The 15781-nt window shown below is 41.3% G+C and overlaps 1 protein-coding gene across 3 annotated transcripts in view; it reads right to left on the bottom strand.

Moving 5' to 3' along the window:
• The window catches only part of CENPC (centromere protein C), an 81358-nt gene that overhangs the window by 27656 nt on the left and 37921 nt on the right, over positions 1 to 15781 (bottom strand). For 2 of the 3 annotated variants that reach the window (XM_006027522.3, XM_025208744.1), the window contains 6 exons: positions 13976 to 14080; positions 10831 to 10914; positions 9326 to 9421; positions 8861 to 9015; positions 6308 to 6398; positions 4823 to 4895 (listed from right to left, as the gene is read on the bottom strand). In XM_006027522.3, coding sequence (XP_006027584.1) covers positions 4823 to 4895; positions 6308 to 6398; positions 8861 to 9015; positions 9326 to 9421; positions 10831 to 10914; positions 13976 to 14080 — 604 coding nt within the window. Of the gene's footprint in view, positions 1 to 4822; positions 4896 to 6307; positions 6399 to 6842; positions 8266 to 8860; positions 9016 to 9325; positions 9422 to 10830; positions 10915 to 13975; positions 14081 to 15781 lie in introns of those variants that run through there. The other variant, XM_014521746.2, reaches the window with a different exon arrangement.

The following is a 15781-nucleotide window of genomic DNA, read 5'->3' as shown; positions in this document are numbered from 1 at the left end:
ATAATTAGATTCTATGAAGGGAAAATAACAAATTTATAAAGTCTCCATGTATAGAATCTAATAATTGATGGGCTGTCTTAAATTCAGAATAATCTTGGGTTCGGGTAAATACAGTAGTTAAATTGCCTAACGACAGTGAAGCAGGACTAATACTAAACCCATACAGAAATAGTCTAACTACATCATTAGATGGCTAAAATACACTAGTATTTAAATCTATGGCAAATGGATAAGAATGTAGCTTATACAAGACAAGAGTGTGCCCAGTAATTCAATGACTTGCATCCCATTCACATCTCTATATTCAGGCAGAACACTGCCCCTCAGATTGGTAAAACAGATCTGAGATTGCTGGCATTTCTCCAGTCTAGAATGCAAACCCCAGGCCATTAAATAAAAGTAATAGAGATACTCTTTGCTTGAAATGCGATATGCTTGGTTAAGGTTCATAGGACACTGATACCTGTGAAAGTATGCCTCTATTTGACCATTTCAACTTTCACTGTTAGACAGGAATCCTGACAGGGGACAGTAACAAGAGGTCCCTCAAGTATATTTAAAGGTTCATGATAAGAGTTAACCTAAGCATTTGTGTTTTCATCTGTACCATTTTTTTTATTTTAATGGTTTATTCTACCTTCAATTCTGTCAAAACCTGACAAATAAATTCTAATTTTTCTGAGATTTAAAAAAGAAAACTGATAACATGAGGGGCCTCAGCATGACCACATTTCTAAACAATTAAAATGAAATATCTATTCCAACACATTCAGAAATCTCTATTCCAACACTTAGAAAGAGTCCAGCAGTTAGAAAGTTACCGAATGGAGAAGGGCTACAGAGGTGACCAGCGAGGTGAAGGTTTATTAATTATAATGCAGGTAATTTGTCAAGCAGCATAGGATGCGTCAGGTGGGATTACCTAGACCTCATTTTCCTTTTTCAAAAAACGAATGGTTAAAGCCAGAACTGAACTGCCAGAAGAAAATATAGTTGTTAAAACAGACATACATTCAGAGGCAGCCTGAGCTAACCACTTTTATCTCTGCTAACATACTCTCCCCTGGGATGTATTACAGTGCATTGACATGGAAGTTAGGCGGACAATTGTGATCGCTATTACCAATGACACTGGGATAACAAAAGGCCTAATATATCTGCTATGACAAGTAAAATGTTCTTTTTTTCAGAAAGTCTACTATATAAAAGCACTGTCCAAACATAACCAATTACTATTATCTAGTTTTTTGAAGCAATGTATTTTAAATTTTGAAAGAGCATGGAAAAAAAAAAAAAAATCAGAGAATTCTCTGTATCCTCTAGTAACAATACAACAGGCACGATTCTAGGAAGAGACGGAGTAGGCACAGACAATCTGGCATAAGCTTTCAGCCATATGCTATACTTCAAACCTTCGGAGTTCTTATTCAAGATAGGATTTTAAAAATTAATACAGTATTCATGCATTGAATAGTCATAAGCCGGGATTCAGGTTTTCCATTCGCCACAGAAACACACAGTAAAACCCAGATTTTCTCATTTTATGGAGAAAAACCCAGATTTTCTCATTTTAAAGGAGAAAAACACAAGAAACAGTAGGTTTCCTCTTGTAGGCTGGCAGAGTTCCAGCCTGCAAGGGGCTGGGGGGAGTGGGAAAAAGGCAACCAGCAGGGGGTGCTGTGTGCATGTGCACAAGTACACATGCACACAGCCACCAGGCAGCCTGGATAGCAGTTCCCCATAGGTAAGTCTGGTGGTGGGGGAATTTGAGACCCCCACAGTGAGGGAGAGAGGGAGCCTGGGGCTGGAGATGCTGCCCATCTGGGATGGTATGTGGGGCTAGCGGCCCTCAATACGCAGCTGCAGGGCCCAAGTGGGCAGTAGGACTGAGCCGCAGGCAGCTCATCCAGGGGGCAGGAGGAGGGCTGGCTCCCCGCCACTGCGCACACACCCGGGGATTTGTGTGTAAGGTAGAGATGGGCTGCCTGCTGCAGGCTCCATGCCCTGCTGCCCCCCCTCCCCCCCCCCGGGGTCTTTGCAGCCCAGCGGGCAAGTCTCAATGTGGCAGGGCAGAGTGGGCTGGGGAAGCTCGGTTATGTTGCCACCAGCCACCCTGCTGTGCCAGGTCCCACCTGCTGGGCTGCAGAGGCCCTGGGGAGAGGGAGAACCAGGCTCTGCACTCGGCTGCACCACAGCAACCGCTACCTCCCACATGTGGCAGCCGGGGCTCAGGTGCTGTTGCGGGGGGGACAGGGGGATGTGGACCTGGATCCCTGGCCTCATAGCCCTGGCAGCTGGGGGCCCCCTCTGGAAGGCCTGGGGGGGGAGGGGGCAATGGCATGGGCAGGGCACTGGCATGTCAGGGCTGCTCAGTGCCACAAAGCAGTGGGGAAGGGGAGGTTGGGAGGGACAGACGCAGCTGCACCCACATCCTGGTGAGCAAAGGGGGTATAGGGAGCTCTGATTTTTCCCTGCTAAAAAGCCCCAAATCGCATACCAAAATGTATAGGTATTTCAAATTTATTTCATTATAGTGATTGAGGCACTGGTAGGCTTCCAAGGTACTCTAAAATTGTAAATATGTCAATAAAACACTGTGTTCAACTCATACCTATAAAATGAAATGCCACTGTATATAATCATGGAAAAACGTGAGTTTGGGGATTTTTAATCAGAAATTTGCATTTTTAATCAAAGAACTTGCTATTTTAAACAGAGAAAACAGGATCCCTGGTCTCAATCTTTTTTCAACAATCCTGTGTGTATGCAAAATAATGCACAGGATCTCTACCCTTCTACTTCAGAATCCCAGTGTTTCAGCTTGAGTTTAAAGCTCTCAATTTACATCTTGTGGAGGCCATTCAAGTCTATACTTGACTAACAGAGAGCATGGTGACTGAAGGAGTTATTGGTCAAAAGGAGTTATTGGTGCTCGACAGTTTTAAGGATCAAAATACTTGGGAGCCAGATCAGAGTCTTCTTTTTGGGGTTTTTTTGGTGAATCTTAACCTGCCCTTTTGGATTAGGAACATACCTACAGCACAATCTCATTAAAATGAACCAAGGGACAAGTTCATGAAAAAACAGTGGTTGGTCTAACAGGCTTAGTCAATTTGCTACACTGTAATGGAGAAAAAAAAATTCCTGCTGTTCATAGTTAAAAACAGGTGCTACGAAATTGTACTGTATATTTGTACAGATCATTACATACAACTATAGTGCAATCGAATTTACATTATAAAGTGTATATATTTATAGTACAATATAGTTTTTAAAAACCATAACCATCTCAAAATTCAAGTCAACTTACAGGCTTCTTAATACTAACTGCTCATTAGAAAGAAATTTTTTAAACATTTTACATAGACTGATAAATTTTAATCATCTTTTTGTTAACAATTATCTTAATTCTATAATTTATATATTCTAGTTTTGGTGGCAGAAAAATGAATTTATATACGAACAGATAAGGGAACAGGATGAATTAAGAAATGTGTATGTTTAAGAACTGGAACAGAACAGAAATGTAGGACTGGAAGGAACCTCAAGAGGTCATTTGGTCAATGCAGGGCCTATGACAGGATTAAGGATATCTAGACCATCCATGACAGATGTTCACTTATGTTCCTATAAAACCTGCAGTGAAAGGGATACCACCACTATGCTAGATAGACTACCTACTCTAATGTTTCATTATCATTCTTGTAGGAAAACCATTTCGGGGGAGAAGAAGGTGGAGGAAGGAACCTTTAACTTAAACCTTCCTTGTTGAAAAGCAATTGATTACTTTTCATCCTACCCTCTGTCCTCTTTTTAACATTTTACACATCTGAAGACCAGTATTGCTCCCATCAGTATTCTTTCCTAAACTAAAGAAACCAATTCTTTTAACTTTTCTTCATCTCATATTTTCTAAACCACATTTTTTCTTTTTTCCATTTGAACCTTTGAGTCATTTCCATTTTCTCTGAGTATAATACCCAAAACTATACACAGCAGTTTAGTTGGGACCACATCAGTGCCAAATTTGTAGTAATTTGAATTCAATTTAGTCGATTTGAATTCTTCAGTTTTCCAAACTTTTTCCATCCCAGTTTTGTGCTATCCATAAATTCTAAGCATTTCTCTCCATCATCTAAGTCAGGGTTATCTAACTGGCCGCTCAGACGCTGCATACAACCTACGAGGGATTAATGCACAGCTCCTCGGCTGCTGCTCCCCTCACGCAACTACAACAGCAGCCACAGTTCTCCAGGCTGTCACCTCCTCAAGCTGCCGCTTCCTGCCTTTGTCCCAGGGGATAAGGCAGTATGGCAGCACAGGGAGCTGAGGGTGAATCCAGGGCCGTGCCTAGGGAAGGGTTTTGGGACCACAGGAGATGGGGGCAGCATCCACACAAGTGCATATTGCAGTGGGGGAGGGAGAAGGGGGTGTCCACAAGCTGTAACTGGTGCAGCCCAGGCAGCATGCAGACCCTGAGAAATGTAACCCCAAGGAGCTTCAAAGCAGGACAGCCCTGATCTAAGTAACTAATGAAAACACTGAATAGAACTAGATCCATGACAAGACACCTAGGACACACTGATTGGTATATTCTTCCTATTTGAAAAGGGGCCAACACTGAAACAAGCTACTCAGCAAAGGTTATCAGCAACCATTCATGCACCCCCTTTTTGGTATTTCAGCTAGAATATATTTCCCCAATTTAAATGTTTAGCAGGACACAATAAAATGTTTTCTATTCCCTAGTTCTTCAATGTAAAAAAATGACACTGCAAAAATTTTACATATCTAAGCTAATATACAAAGTTATTTTTCTCACCTTTCTCCTTTCAGCTGCGTAAAAATAAGAATACTATCTTCATTCAGGAGGTTGCGTATGTTGTATGCATTTCCTATAAGCACAAAAAGATCTCATCAGAAGCTATTTGCTGTTTTAGAATATTATAACAAAATGTTTAAGTATAATTTAACTTGTCCAATGTGCATTCTGAACTCTCAGAATGACAATTTATGTGGCATTTTATCCATAATTTTTAGATAGATCTCGCAAATCTTCAAATAATCTCAATTTGTTTCATGTTTACTAGCAGTTGGAAGGAAAAAAACTATCTGCAATTACTTATTTTGACAGCAAGTTAGAATAACTTGAAAAAGATGTGCAATGAAGGGTGTTTTATCCTTGTGAAAGCAAAGAGGTTGAATCCCATACTTCAACAGCCATAAGAAAGCTTTACTATAACTGTGATTTTTCACACCAAGAAAAATCAAGACATCAAGGGGTTAAAACCTGTACTCAACTTATCGGAGTAATGTCTGCAGGTGTCCACTTGGGATCTGCCAGCTAGCACAGTGGTTCCTAACCTTTTGTATACTATGGACCAGCAAACTACGGACCGGAAGTGACTGCAGACCAGCATACTGCAGACTGAAATGACCAGAATATTGCCGACCAGAAGCCAAGCCTTCGCGGCCCGCTACCAGGCTGCAGCCTGGCGGTTGGGAACCTTTGAGCTAGCAGCAACAAAAATTAAGAACCGTCTAAAAAACAGTTAATGTGCAGACCAAGTGTCATGAACCCACTATATTTGAAGTTTTCATGGAATGGAATGCACATTTCCCCGAATTAAGTTCACTGCTACAGTGTTTTGTGACTCTCAGCAGCTAAAGATAAGCTGTCTAGTCTTGTTATTTGAATATTTGCATGAAGTTATGATGTTTGATATGGATATATTTCTATACCCTTGTATGAAAACCAAGCAAAGAAGGTAAATGATACCACAGGAAAGGACAAAGGCTATTCACACCTAAAGGATCACAAATGGTTGGGAGAAGTAAACACTGAAAATTTAGACACCTATGCATACTGGATGCTGAGGTGAGGTGCAGGTGCCAAGGCCTGACCCAGGCAAGGGCAATGTTTTTTAAAGGGAAATAATCTTCTCCCCACATAGTATTAATTGAAACTGGAAGATTCAACTACTAATCTTTGTGTGACAGGATGTAAATATTCCTCCGGTCTATTAAAGGGGCAGGTTATATACACAATATTTGATCTTCACAAATTCTACAGAAGAATAGAAATGCCCAGATAAGAACAAGTGCTTAACCCAGGGTATGGGAGCCAGCATTTGTCTAAAACTTCCTGGGCATAAGGTGTTTTGGTCCCTCACCTAAAATATTAAAAAGAATCATTACCCTAATTCTTCCCCCCACCCCCACTTACTCCTTCACCTCTAATGTAGTTCCTTGTATTTCCTCTTCAGCCTGGTCCCTGGGCAATAAATTGTTTTTAAGATGTACTTACCTGCTGGAACATAGAAGAAATCTCCTGTAGACAGATGATATGACATCTCGTGCAAGGTAAAAATAACTCTCCCATGAACCACATGGAAAGCCTTTACAAATTAAAGCCATAGAGCCTGTTAGTAAAATACTTTTCTTTCACAGTAGTACTGATCATTTGCACACAAAGTACACCCTGCACTTCACAGATTCACAGAAGTTCAGGGCTGGAAGAGACCTCGTGAAATCGGGTCCTGCCCCGTGCTCTGGGCAGGGATCCTCCCTATCCAAAGCCGCCCAGAATCTAAACCCTAATGAAGCTGCTTGCACATTTACTGCTTCAACTCCATGTCACTGGTGCAACAGCTCTTGCCTTTTTTCTTCCAGTCAGGGCACCTCTCTCTAACATCAGCCAACTGAGGGGCACCCCATTTCAGATCCATTATGGTGCCAACCTCCTTCCAGAGGGGCTGCAAGAGTGTGGGGGACAGGGATAAGCTTGGGCTGAGGTGCTCTCAGCCCTGGGGGCCAGCTGCCCACCCCTGCAGCTTGGAGCTGTGGGAGGGCCCAGCTGCCCACTACACACACCCTCACGCTGGGGTGGCTGCTAGGCCAGGCCCCAGACACATGGCTGCCCCAAGTGCAATAGCAAAGGGTGGGGGGGAAGCTGCTCTGGATCCTGTGCATGCATACTTCTCCCTCCTCCCCCATCAATACCAATGCAGACCAAAGTCTTTGGTATTACTGTATTTACCCGAATATAAGATGACCTGAATATACAAAGACACCCCCAATAACTAGATCAATATATAGAAAATTTATAAATCTGCTATAATTTTCTAGGTATAGAATCTAATTATTGGAGGTATGCCTTGAATTTATCCCCCTCCCACTGCTACAACAGGGAAAATCCATCTGGGGGAGGGTCAGGTGGCCTCCTTGCCCTTTGCACCCCCAAACTCTTCCCCCTCCAGAGCGCCGCCCCCCCCCTGCCCCGGCTTACTGTCAAGACCCTGTTCTCCCCAAGCACATGAAAGTGAGGCAAATTGAAAAAACACTGACCTTGAAATAAACATAGCTGTTGTAATTTGCATCTAGTACCATAGACTAAGTTCATTCAGCACTGATGGATTTTATCTTTTTTTAAACTGCTTCAAGTTTTAGCACATATAAACATACTTTTGAGCAACCTTTTTTTAAACTTATTTGTACATAGTATAAACTATGCATGATATTAAGTCAAGTCAATCCCAAGGCCACATCAAGTGTTGGGAAACCTTTGATGTTAGCAATAACTTTTCCCCATTCTTCCCAGTCTTTTACAATTCTTGTACAATCAGTCACTTTTAATCCTGTCCAGCCTTCGATCCAACAGGTGATCCAGCTTGTTCTAGGTCTTCCTCCTCCTGTTCATCTTTCCACAGCATCCTGCAGAATGGTGTTGGTAAGGGTGCCAGGCCTTCTTATTACATGTCCAAACCACTGCATCTTTCTTTTTCTTACGATTTTGAGTAAGGGTCTGTATTTGTCGACTTCTTGTCCGATTTGCATGCATGATATTAGTCGAAAGCCAAGATGCTTGTTCATTGGATGGAGCCCCAGCACAGTCAACAGCATTTCAAGCCATGGTGACCCCACAGCTCAGCACTGCACACCCCACAAAGGATCCACGTGCTAATTAGGCTCTCATTCATGACTGGAACCAGGTGTTGTCATGAGTTCCAGGATCCTCCAAAAATTTATACGCAGACAAGGTAAAGAGCAACCAGGTAAAGAGCTGGGTAAAGAGCAACCAGGTAAAGAGCTGGTCCAGCTCCCACCTCAGAGGGCAGGGCCACATTTATCATATGGCTAAGATGGAGTAGTGAAAGAGGGATTCTGGGTAAACTGTTTGGGCTCCATTTGGTGATGTTTGCCAGACTTTTAAGGCTGGTGAAGAAACAGGAATCATTGGAAATAGAAAAGAAAGGCACAGCTCAGCTGTGGGAGTAAAGAGGAAATCAAAATGTTTTCAATATAGTGGTTCACCAAGACTTGAAAAAGAGTCGGTACTGAGGGGGACTGAGAACAATGGGCACTACCATATATTTTATTCAGATTCACTGCATTAACCTGTCCTTACGGTAGGTTCCCATCAGCATGTTTGTCCATTATGGGTTTTGTGTTTTATAGTCATGCTCAGTGTTGAAATGAAATACAGAAGTATATTTAATCAACTCCATAGCTGGTTTCCATTATTGACCACATGTTGCTTTTGGCAGCAGTTTAAGTGAGAGATGCTGTATTTAATAAGGTTTCCTTGCATGCAAGACAAGGGGCTTTCCCCTCCTCACATGCTGATTCAAGAAAAAAAACCTGTGTCTTGTATTCAAATAAAGACAGTAAGTGTACACTAAAATCCCAGGACCCAATAAGCAGCTTCCTTACTTGAGTGCATGCTTACACAATATAAGAAGGGGGGGGAAATAAAAATAAAGACCAAATTCCAATATTAAATATTATTTAGAACAGTTAAAAAATTAAGGCATAAAATCCTTTCAGTATGCAATTCTACTAAACAAACAGGCATACTTACTATTTTATCCATGTGGATAAACTGATACCCCTTTTCTTTAAGTGGTTTCAAGATCAGTTTACCAGTAGCAAAAACAGATGTATTGAGGTGTTTATATATTTCCACTGACTCATCTTTAAAGAAGAAGGAATGATTATGTCCAGTGCTAATACACTCTATAGAAAAAACAAAATTGCCAGAAGATAAATATTAAAATCCACATGTAATGAGTTTAACATTAGTTCAGTAAATTCTCATATTTCTTAAAATCGCATGCACAACTCAGTGCAACATGCTACAAAATGTTAGATTGGGTGGCCAATCGATAAATTCTATAGGTCGTGTATTTCTCCTCCTCTTTGTGGCTCCCCCCACACTGCTCCCCGAAAAAGGAAAACTGACTTCTCAGCCTCTCTCCAAGTAGAGGGAAGGAAACTCCTATGAATGTATTTTCTGCACTCTTGCCAGCTCCCTTCAGCAACCTACCCAAAAAAACCTCTCCATTAACTGCTGGGTCCCATACAGCAGTTGGCTTAGAAGCATCTGCCAAGGAAACATCCAAATCTTCAACTCTATCATGTTCTGAAAAAGGAAAGTGTAAAAAACTGATTCTGGTACAGGACATGTTTAAACCAAGTTTAGACACTGTAATGCCATCACTAGATCTCAGAGGATTTATAATATAAATGTATAAATACTTCATTTCACTGACTTTAAATATACAGAAAGATGGAAAGACATATTGCCCTAATAAAAGGGAATTACCTGTAATAACAGTACTTTGAAAACATCATTTCTCATTGGATTTGTTCTTATGCATTAAGGGATAAATGGCTCCCTAAACACTTAATTGGATTCTCCATAAAACTGGTAACTACTCCTTCCACACCAGAAGTGCCAGGTCCTACTCAGGACCATCAACACTCTGGGCATCTATACATGACAGAGCAGACTTGATTAATCAAGTCCACTGGAGCATGCTAATTAGTGTGCTCCAGCAGCCAACGTGTCATGTGTATTCAGTGTCCCCATGTTTCAAAATGGCGACGGGGGGTGGACTTTAAGTAAAGCTCTTTGAACAAGCTGTAAAGCGCCCCTGCTGCCATTTTGAAGCATAGGACTCTGAATAAATATGGCACTGCGGATGCTTTAATTAGAGAGGCTCTCATCCACTCTAATTAAAGTGCCCCTCACCACTCCAATCTGGAGCATGTGTATAGATGCCCTCAGAGCTGCTCTAATTAAAGTGCCCTCCCCCACTACGAGCATGTGTATAGACGCTTTCTAAGCCCAATGTTTTCAGCAGATGGAGCTCCTAAAATATTTCAGGAGAATATCAAGCAAAATCAGAATATTTAGCAAAATCAGAAACGGCCTTCTCTGTGTTATGAACAAAAATGAACAAAACTGTGTTTAACACTGCTAGTTAAAAATGTTAACATGTTTTTCTAGTATACAGCTTTTGAAAATGTTGCCCACTATCTTTTGGGCCGACCATTAGAGCATATATTAACGAAATGCTTGGCAACATTATGTACAAGTAAACTACTTTAATAGGTGACTTTAACATATGTCAACTGACGGGCTAGTAAAGGGAGAAAAAAAACAACCCATGCTTCATTTTTGGTGACAACTGCACTAAGGACCTCCCAGACAGTTATACATTCCTCCTTCTAGTCCTTCCTTTCAAACCATATGAAGTTCAAGTTTTCTGTAAACTGAGTTTTGGCCACGATAATCTAGTACATTTTTTAAAAGACTAAATTTAACAACTATATATATATATATGACACAATCCGAACTAAAGGCAAAAGTTGTGTTTTTCATGTTAGTTAAGAGTTTGATTAGCACATTTTTCCTACAGGTTTTCACCGTACTTGGACACTGACAGGGGTACCAGGTTAACTCAGTGCATGTTCTAAACCTCTGCTGCATATTGTATTTTTTAAATTGTTGACACAAAAAAAGAGAAGTTATATGGGTGTTTGTACTTTTTTTCTGAACATGGTGATTTCTCTTCTTCTTAACTTTTTCGGGTGATACTGGACGCACTACTCCAGCAATCACAAAACCTCCTAAAAGAGAAAAAAAAAAATCAAATAAAGATAATTACTATGTAAAGATAATTTTTAAAATATCTATCAAGGGAAAAAAATTATTAATGTTTTCAGAGCATCCTGGTTTAGAATCAAGTTTATACGAAAATTTAGCATAATCACAAACTTTTGTAAAGCTACAGGTGCATTTGGAAATGCCATTCAAAAGTAAAATCATTTCTATTTCTTAGTTTGGGATTAGACACTGAAAAATTCCCTTTCACACTGTGCAGTGTACTGCTAGATTGTTTCGCAGGACCAACTTTACACCACTCCATAGCAAGCTGGGAAGCCTCTATTTACAGTAAAACAAAACCACTTAAAATTGAGCTTCCCTCAGATGAAGAACGAGAGCTGAGAAAATAAGTAGTCTTGCAGCAGCTAAAAAAAACGCAACAGTTTTTTCATACCATGCAGTATTTAAAATTAGAACGTTAACAGTAAGAATTCCTGGATATATGATTTTAAAACTATATCCCTATATAATATAGAGAATGTTTTGGTATAGAGCATGAAGGATTTACTGGAATTAATTATTATAGCCATGTTAACCACAGCTGAGAATCTGAACACAACTGTCATCAATAAATCTTTTACTTTTACCTACTTAATTTCAACAAAGTATTCTGAGTATTCTGTGTACATGACCTGAAAATCATCAAAAAAGCTGTTGTAGCTTTCTTGAAACTGCTGTTATAAAGAGACTAACAAACCTGACTGCATTTTAAGACTATAATTGCAAAATGAATGGCAATGGACAGCCAAGCAAATGTAACTCACATTTTAAATGAAAGCCCTTTCCTTATTCACAAACCTTTAACTTAAAATTAAATTTTGGCCTGCTCACATGGATTGAAGATAAAAGAATTAAAAGCTGTTAGATAAAACTGTAAAACACAGTACCCTAACTAAAACATTCAACATGAAGAAAACCTGGGCAACACCACCGCTGCAAGTGACCTTCTGCACGAGTACTTCCAGAACCTAAATTTGACAGAAGTTAACTTCACACAGTGACAAAAAGGACAGTGCAATTTTGATAAGCATGTGTAAATGCATTTCATCTCGTTCTGCTAACCATATACATTTGCTAAAACCAACCAAGAAACATGCTCTTCAAGTCTGAGTGTCTTATTACCCAAAAGGTAGACAACACAAAGGTAGTTCAAGACAACACCAAGTAAAATAGTTAAGAATGATAGCTTTATATGGTAAGATTAAAAAGAAGACATGTGAGCCAAAACTTTCAAATCAACCCAGCACACTTTACTATGACTGAATTTTGAAAAGTTAGGTACCTAAATCACATAGCCAGGTTTTCAAAAGGCTCTGCCCCTCATTAAAATGAAGGGAACCAAGTTTTGAATATGTGGTCTTGTATAAAACAGGTAGTACTTAAAAAAAGACAAGATACAAATGTAAAAATTGTGAAACGTGTAATAATCAAGAATGGTAAAGAATTTATAACAATATGTAAGTCCCATTCTTTGAGATTTGCTATTTAGTAAGTACCAGAAATGATCCCTGACAAGATAAATTCTACCACCTTAGCATTTAAAATTTGGGACTGAATGATTATAATATGTAGTGGGGAACACAGCCTTGCACTGGACCAGAGATCAATTAATGTCCCATTTAGTCTTTTACATCTCATACAGTAGAGAATCATTCAGCTAAAAGAGGGTGTCCCAGGGGGACACAAGCGGAGGCCCCAGGGCACCCTCCCGCAGCAGGACCTGAGACAGGGCTGGCCTGCTTGAAGAAAGAAATGAAAAGCCCTGAACATTTACTTACTTACTTACTTACTATTTTCAGAAAGAACGGTGCCCGTGCAGTTTGTCAGCTGCTTTTATTGCTGGCTGGGAGCAGCACCAGCCGATGACAATCAAAAACCGCCGCCTGGCTAATTTAAAAGCTGGCAGCGAGGGAATGAAGGGGACAACAATAATGCCGGAGCCAGGAGGTGAGGCTGCTCCCCGGGCTGCACATGGGCTGTGTTGGCAGCCCAACAAGGAGCAAGATGGAGACCCACAGAAGGGGTCCCGGCTCCATTAAAAGAGGCATCTCCCCAGCTCAGCAAGGCAGCTGTGCCAAGGAGGACGGCATTGAGGGATCCTGAGGACCACAGACGCTGGACCTGTGAGTGGGACGGGCTGACCCCCCCATGCCCCAACTATTCCTTTCTTTTCCCTTTTTTTTGTGCTGTTGTTTTGGAGGGTCCGCAAGAGCCCCAGATCAGAGAGGGAGGCTTTGGGTGACCCCTCAGGTCAAAAAGGAAAGAGGCAAGGCAACTCAGTGGATTGCTACGCCTCGAAAGAAGAGTGGGCACCGTGACAAGGGTGGTCTCACGCCCACAGCCTTCCTGGGTGAAGGGATGACAAGAGATGGGCAGGGAGAGAGGGAACAAGCGACAACATCAAGGGACAGGCCTGGAACCCATCATCCGGCCATCCTAAGGGCTGGTGCATGGCTGGGGTGTAGGGGAGGTGCAGCCACAAGAATGCCCGCTAAGGGCAGCACCTGGTTTGCAGGAACCTGCAAGAAGGAACCCCACCACCGAAGAAAAGAAGATCAAGTCGTGGCAAGCAAGTGTCGGGGCATCCTTCGGGGGTGAATGCGGCCCAACGCATAGGCCCCAGGGACACACCCTGCGACCAGCGCCGGGTATGCGCTATAAAGCCACTAGAGAGCACCTATACAAGGCTAGGCAGGTGCAAAGGGATACAAATTTGAAGAAGCCATCTGTTCTTCCCTTTAAGTAGGAACACAGCATGCAGACCTAAAGAAAGGACAGCTTTTTTTCCTCATAAAAAAAAGCTTTAATGTTTTCTTCTGACACTGTCTTGCGTGTGAAGGTTATGGGGAGTGTGAGTGAAATAAAGTAAAGACAGTCACTGCCTGAGGCCTTAAGTGGTCTGGCACCAACTAATATTTTGCTTTATAATACTTAATATTTATAAAATAATTATGGCTCAGTTAAAAACCATTTGTTTTAGTATAGAATCAAAGGCAAGCAAACATGGGAGTTAAGAGGCAATACCTGAAGGCCTACTCATATAGTTGACACGCTCGCCTCGCCAATATTCCAGAGGTTTTAGTCGTGTTCTTTTTGTTCGGCGAACATTGGGAGTGTTGGAAGGCTTTACTATATTAAAACATTGAAAAGAATTAAAACAGTTTGTAATTTATAGGAAAGACACTGAGACGTTATCAGTGGAAGTTTTAAGATACTCTTGTTAGCTCCTCTAAACCTTGAGCTCTACTGAGGAGCATACAAAAAAAACCTCATTCTTCATACCACAAGCCATCCTATAATTTCTATAGGGTATCATTTGAATTACACATACTTTTCTCCATGGTTGAACTGGAATAAGTAACAACCACTTTATAAATTAGGTGCTTTTTTGCCAAATTGTTACACAAGGTTCACCTTTCAAACGAGGATGTTTTTTAAACCTTAATTTTAATCCAATCAGCTTTCTGGCTAAAATTTAAAATGGAGACCTGCTGACAAGTATTCCAAGACCAAAAGAGACATTTGAATAGTATACCAAGTGTTTTCACCAGCAAATGCTAGAGATTATCAGATTCAGTACCATTTATGTATTATTCAATCTCTTACCAGAAGCATTTAACAGAAAATAGCTTAATTAATAATTTACTTTGCTCCTAACACAAAATATTCATCCCATCTGCATTAGTACTTAAACTATATCTCTTTTTGTTAAACAGGAAAATAAAACAAGTACTGCCAATAACATTCTTTCAAATGCAGTTATCCCATCCTATTTGTCCAACAACAGTCTCTACACCAGTGAAAAAGTACCATTTGTGTTGGCATAAAGAGCCTGGCCAAGGCTTTTCCTGCCTTCAGACTCAATAGCAGGGACCTTACCAACAGAGACCTTATTTGCTTAGAGCAAGGGTTTTTAACCTGTTTTAATAAGTGCACTCCTGGCAGCCCCCTTTTTAATAAGTGTTCCCCAGGGAAGGGTTGGCAAGCGGCAGAGTGCAGAGTGCGAGGGTGGCACCGCTCCCCGGGAGGAACACGCTGTGCTGGCAGCCTTCAGTCCCAGCACACGATGCTGGCCACGGAGTTGGGGGAGGGGGGTAGTGCACAGCCAAACGTACACATGCAAGCTTGCCCTCCCCCCCGCCCATGTCCAGCCAGGCCTGTGAGGCAACACGGGATGGTGCATGGCAATGTTCCATCCCCACCCACCCACATGTACCCACTAAAGCTTTCTCAAGTACCCCCAGGGGTACACATACCCGTGGTTGACACCCGCTGGCTTAGAGCTCCTCTCACTCCTACCCACATGGATCCAACATATCTTCCAACAGAATACAGAGAGATCTCCATGCATCCCCAAAAACATGTATTCTATGCTAAACTGAACTTTAACTTTTCTGGTGTACTAGACATGGGCATATACTGGGACCCCAGCATTCACCTTGGACTATAACACAAAAGGAGATAAAAATAGCATAGAGAACCTTAAGAACATGGCTGGGGGACTGGAAGGCAGAGGCTGCAGGGTATGAGGGTAAGATTCTTAAAAGAGTTAAGTATGGAGAAGTTCAATATAAAGTGGCAATGTTTAACACAAATCATCAGGCATTTAAATAGTTTTAAAACAGAATAGATTTCTAAATAATGAAACTAAAGTGAGGAAAATAAAACAACTGGAACATACTAGAACTAAACTTTATTTAAAAAACACAGAAAGGCAAGGGTTAAAAAATAGGCTGCCCACTTATGTCTTAATCATTCTACTAGCCAACTGCCCATCAAAAATGACGGAGGTGGGGGGCAGCTGTAACCAGCAGCCTGCGTCTGGCCCCA

This window comes from Alligator sinensis, unplaced genomic scaffold (genome assembly GCF_000455745.1).
Source record: "Alligator sinensis unplaced genomic scaffold, ASM45574v1 scaffold320_1, whole genome shotgun sequence".
NCBI classification, from domain to species: Eukaryota; Metazoa; Chordata; order Crocodylia; family Alligatoridae; genus Alligator; species Alligator sinensis.
The sequence above is the reverse complement of the archived record's forward strand: the minus strand, read 5'-3'. Positions and strand labels throughout refer to the sequence as shown.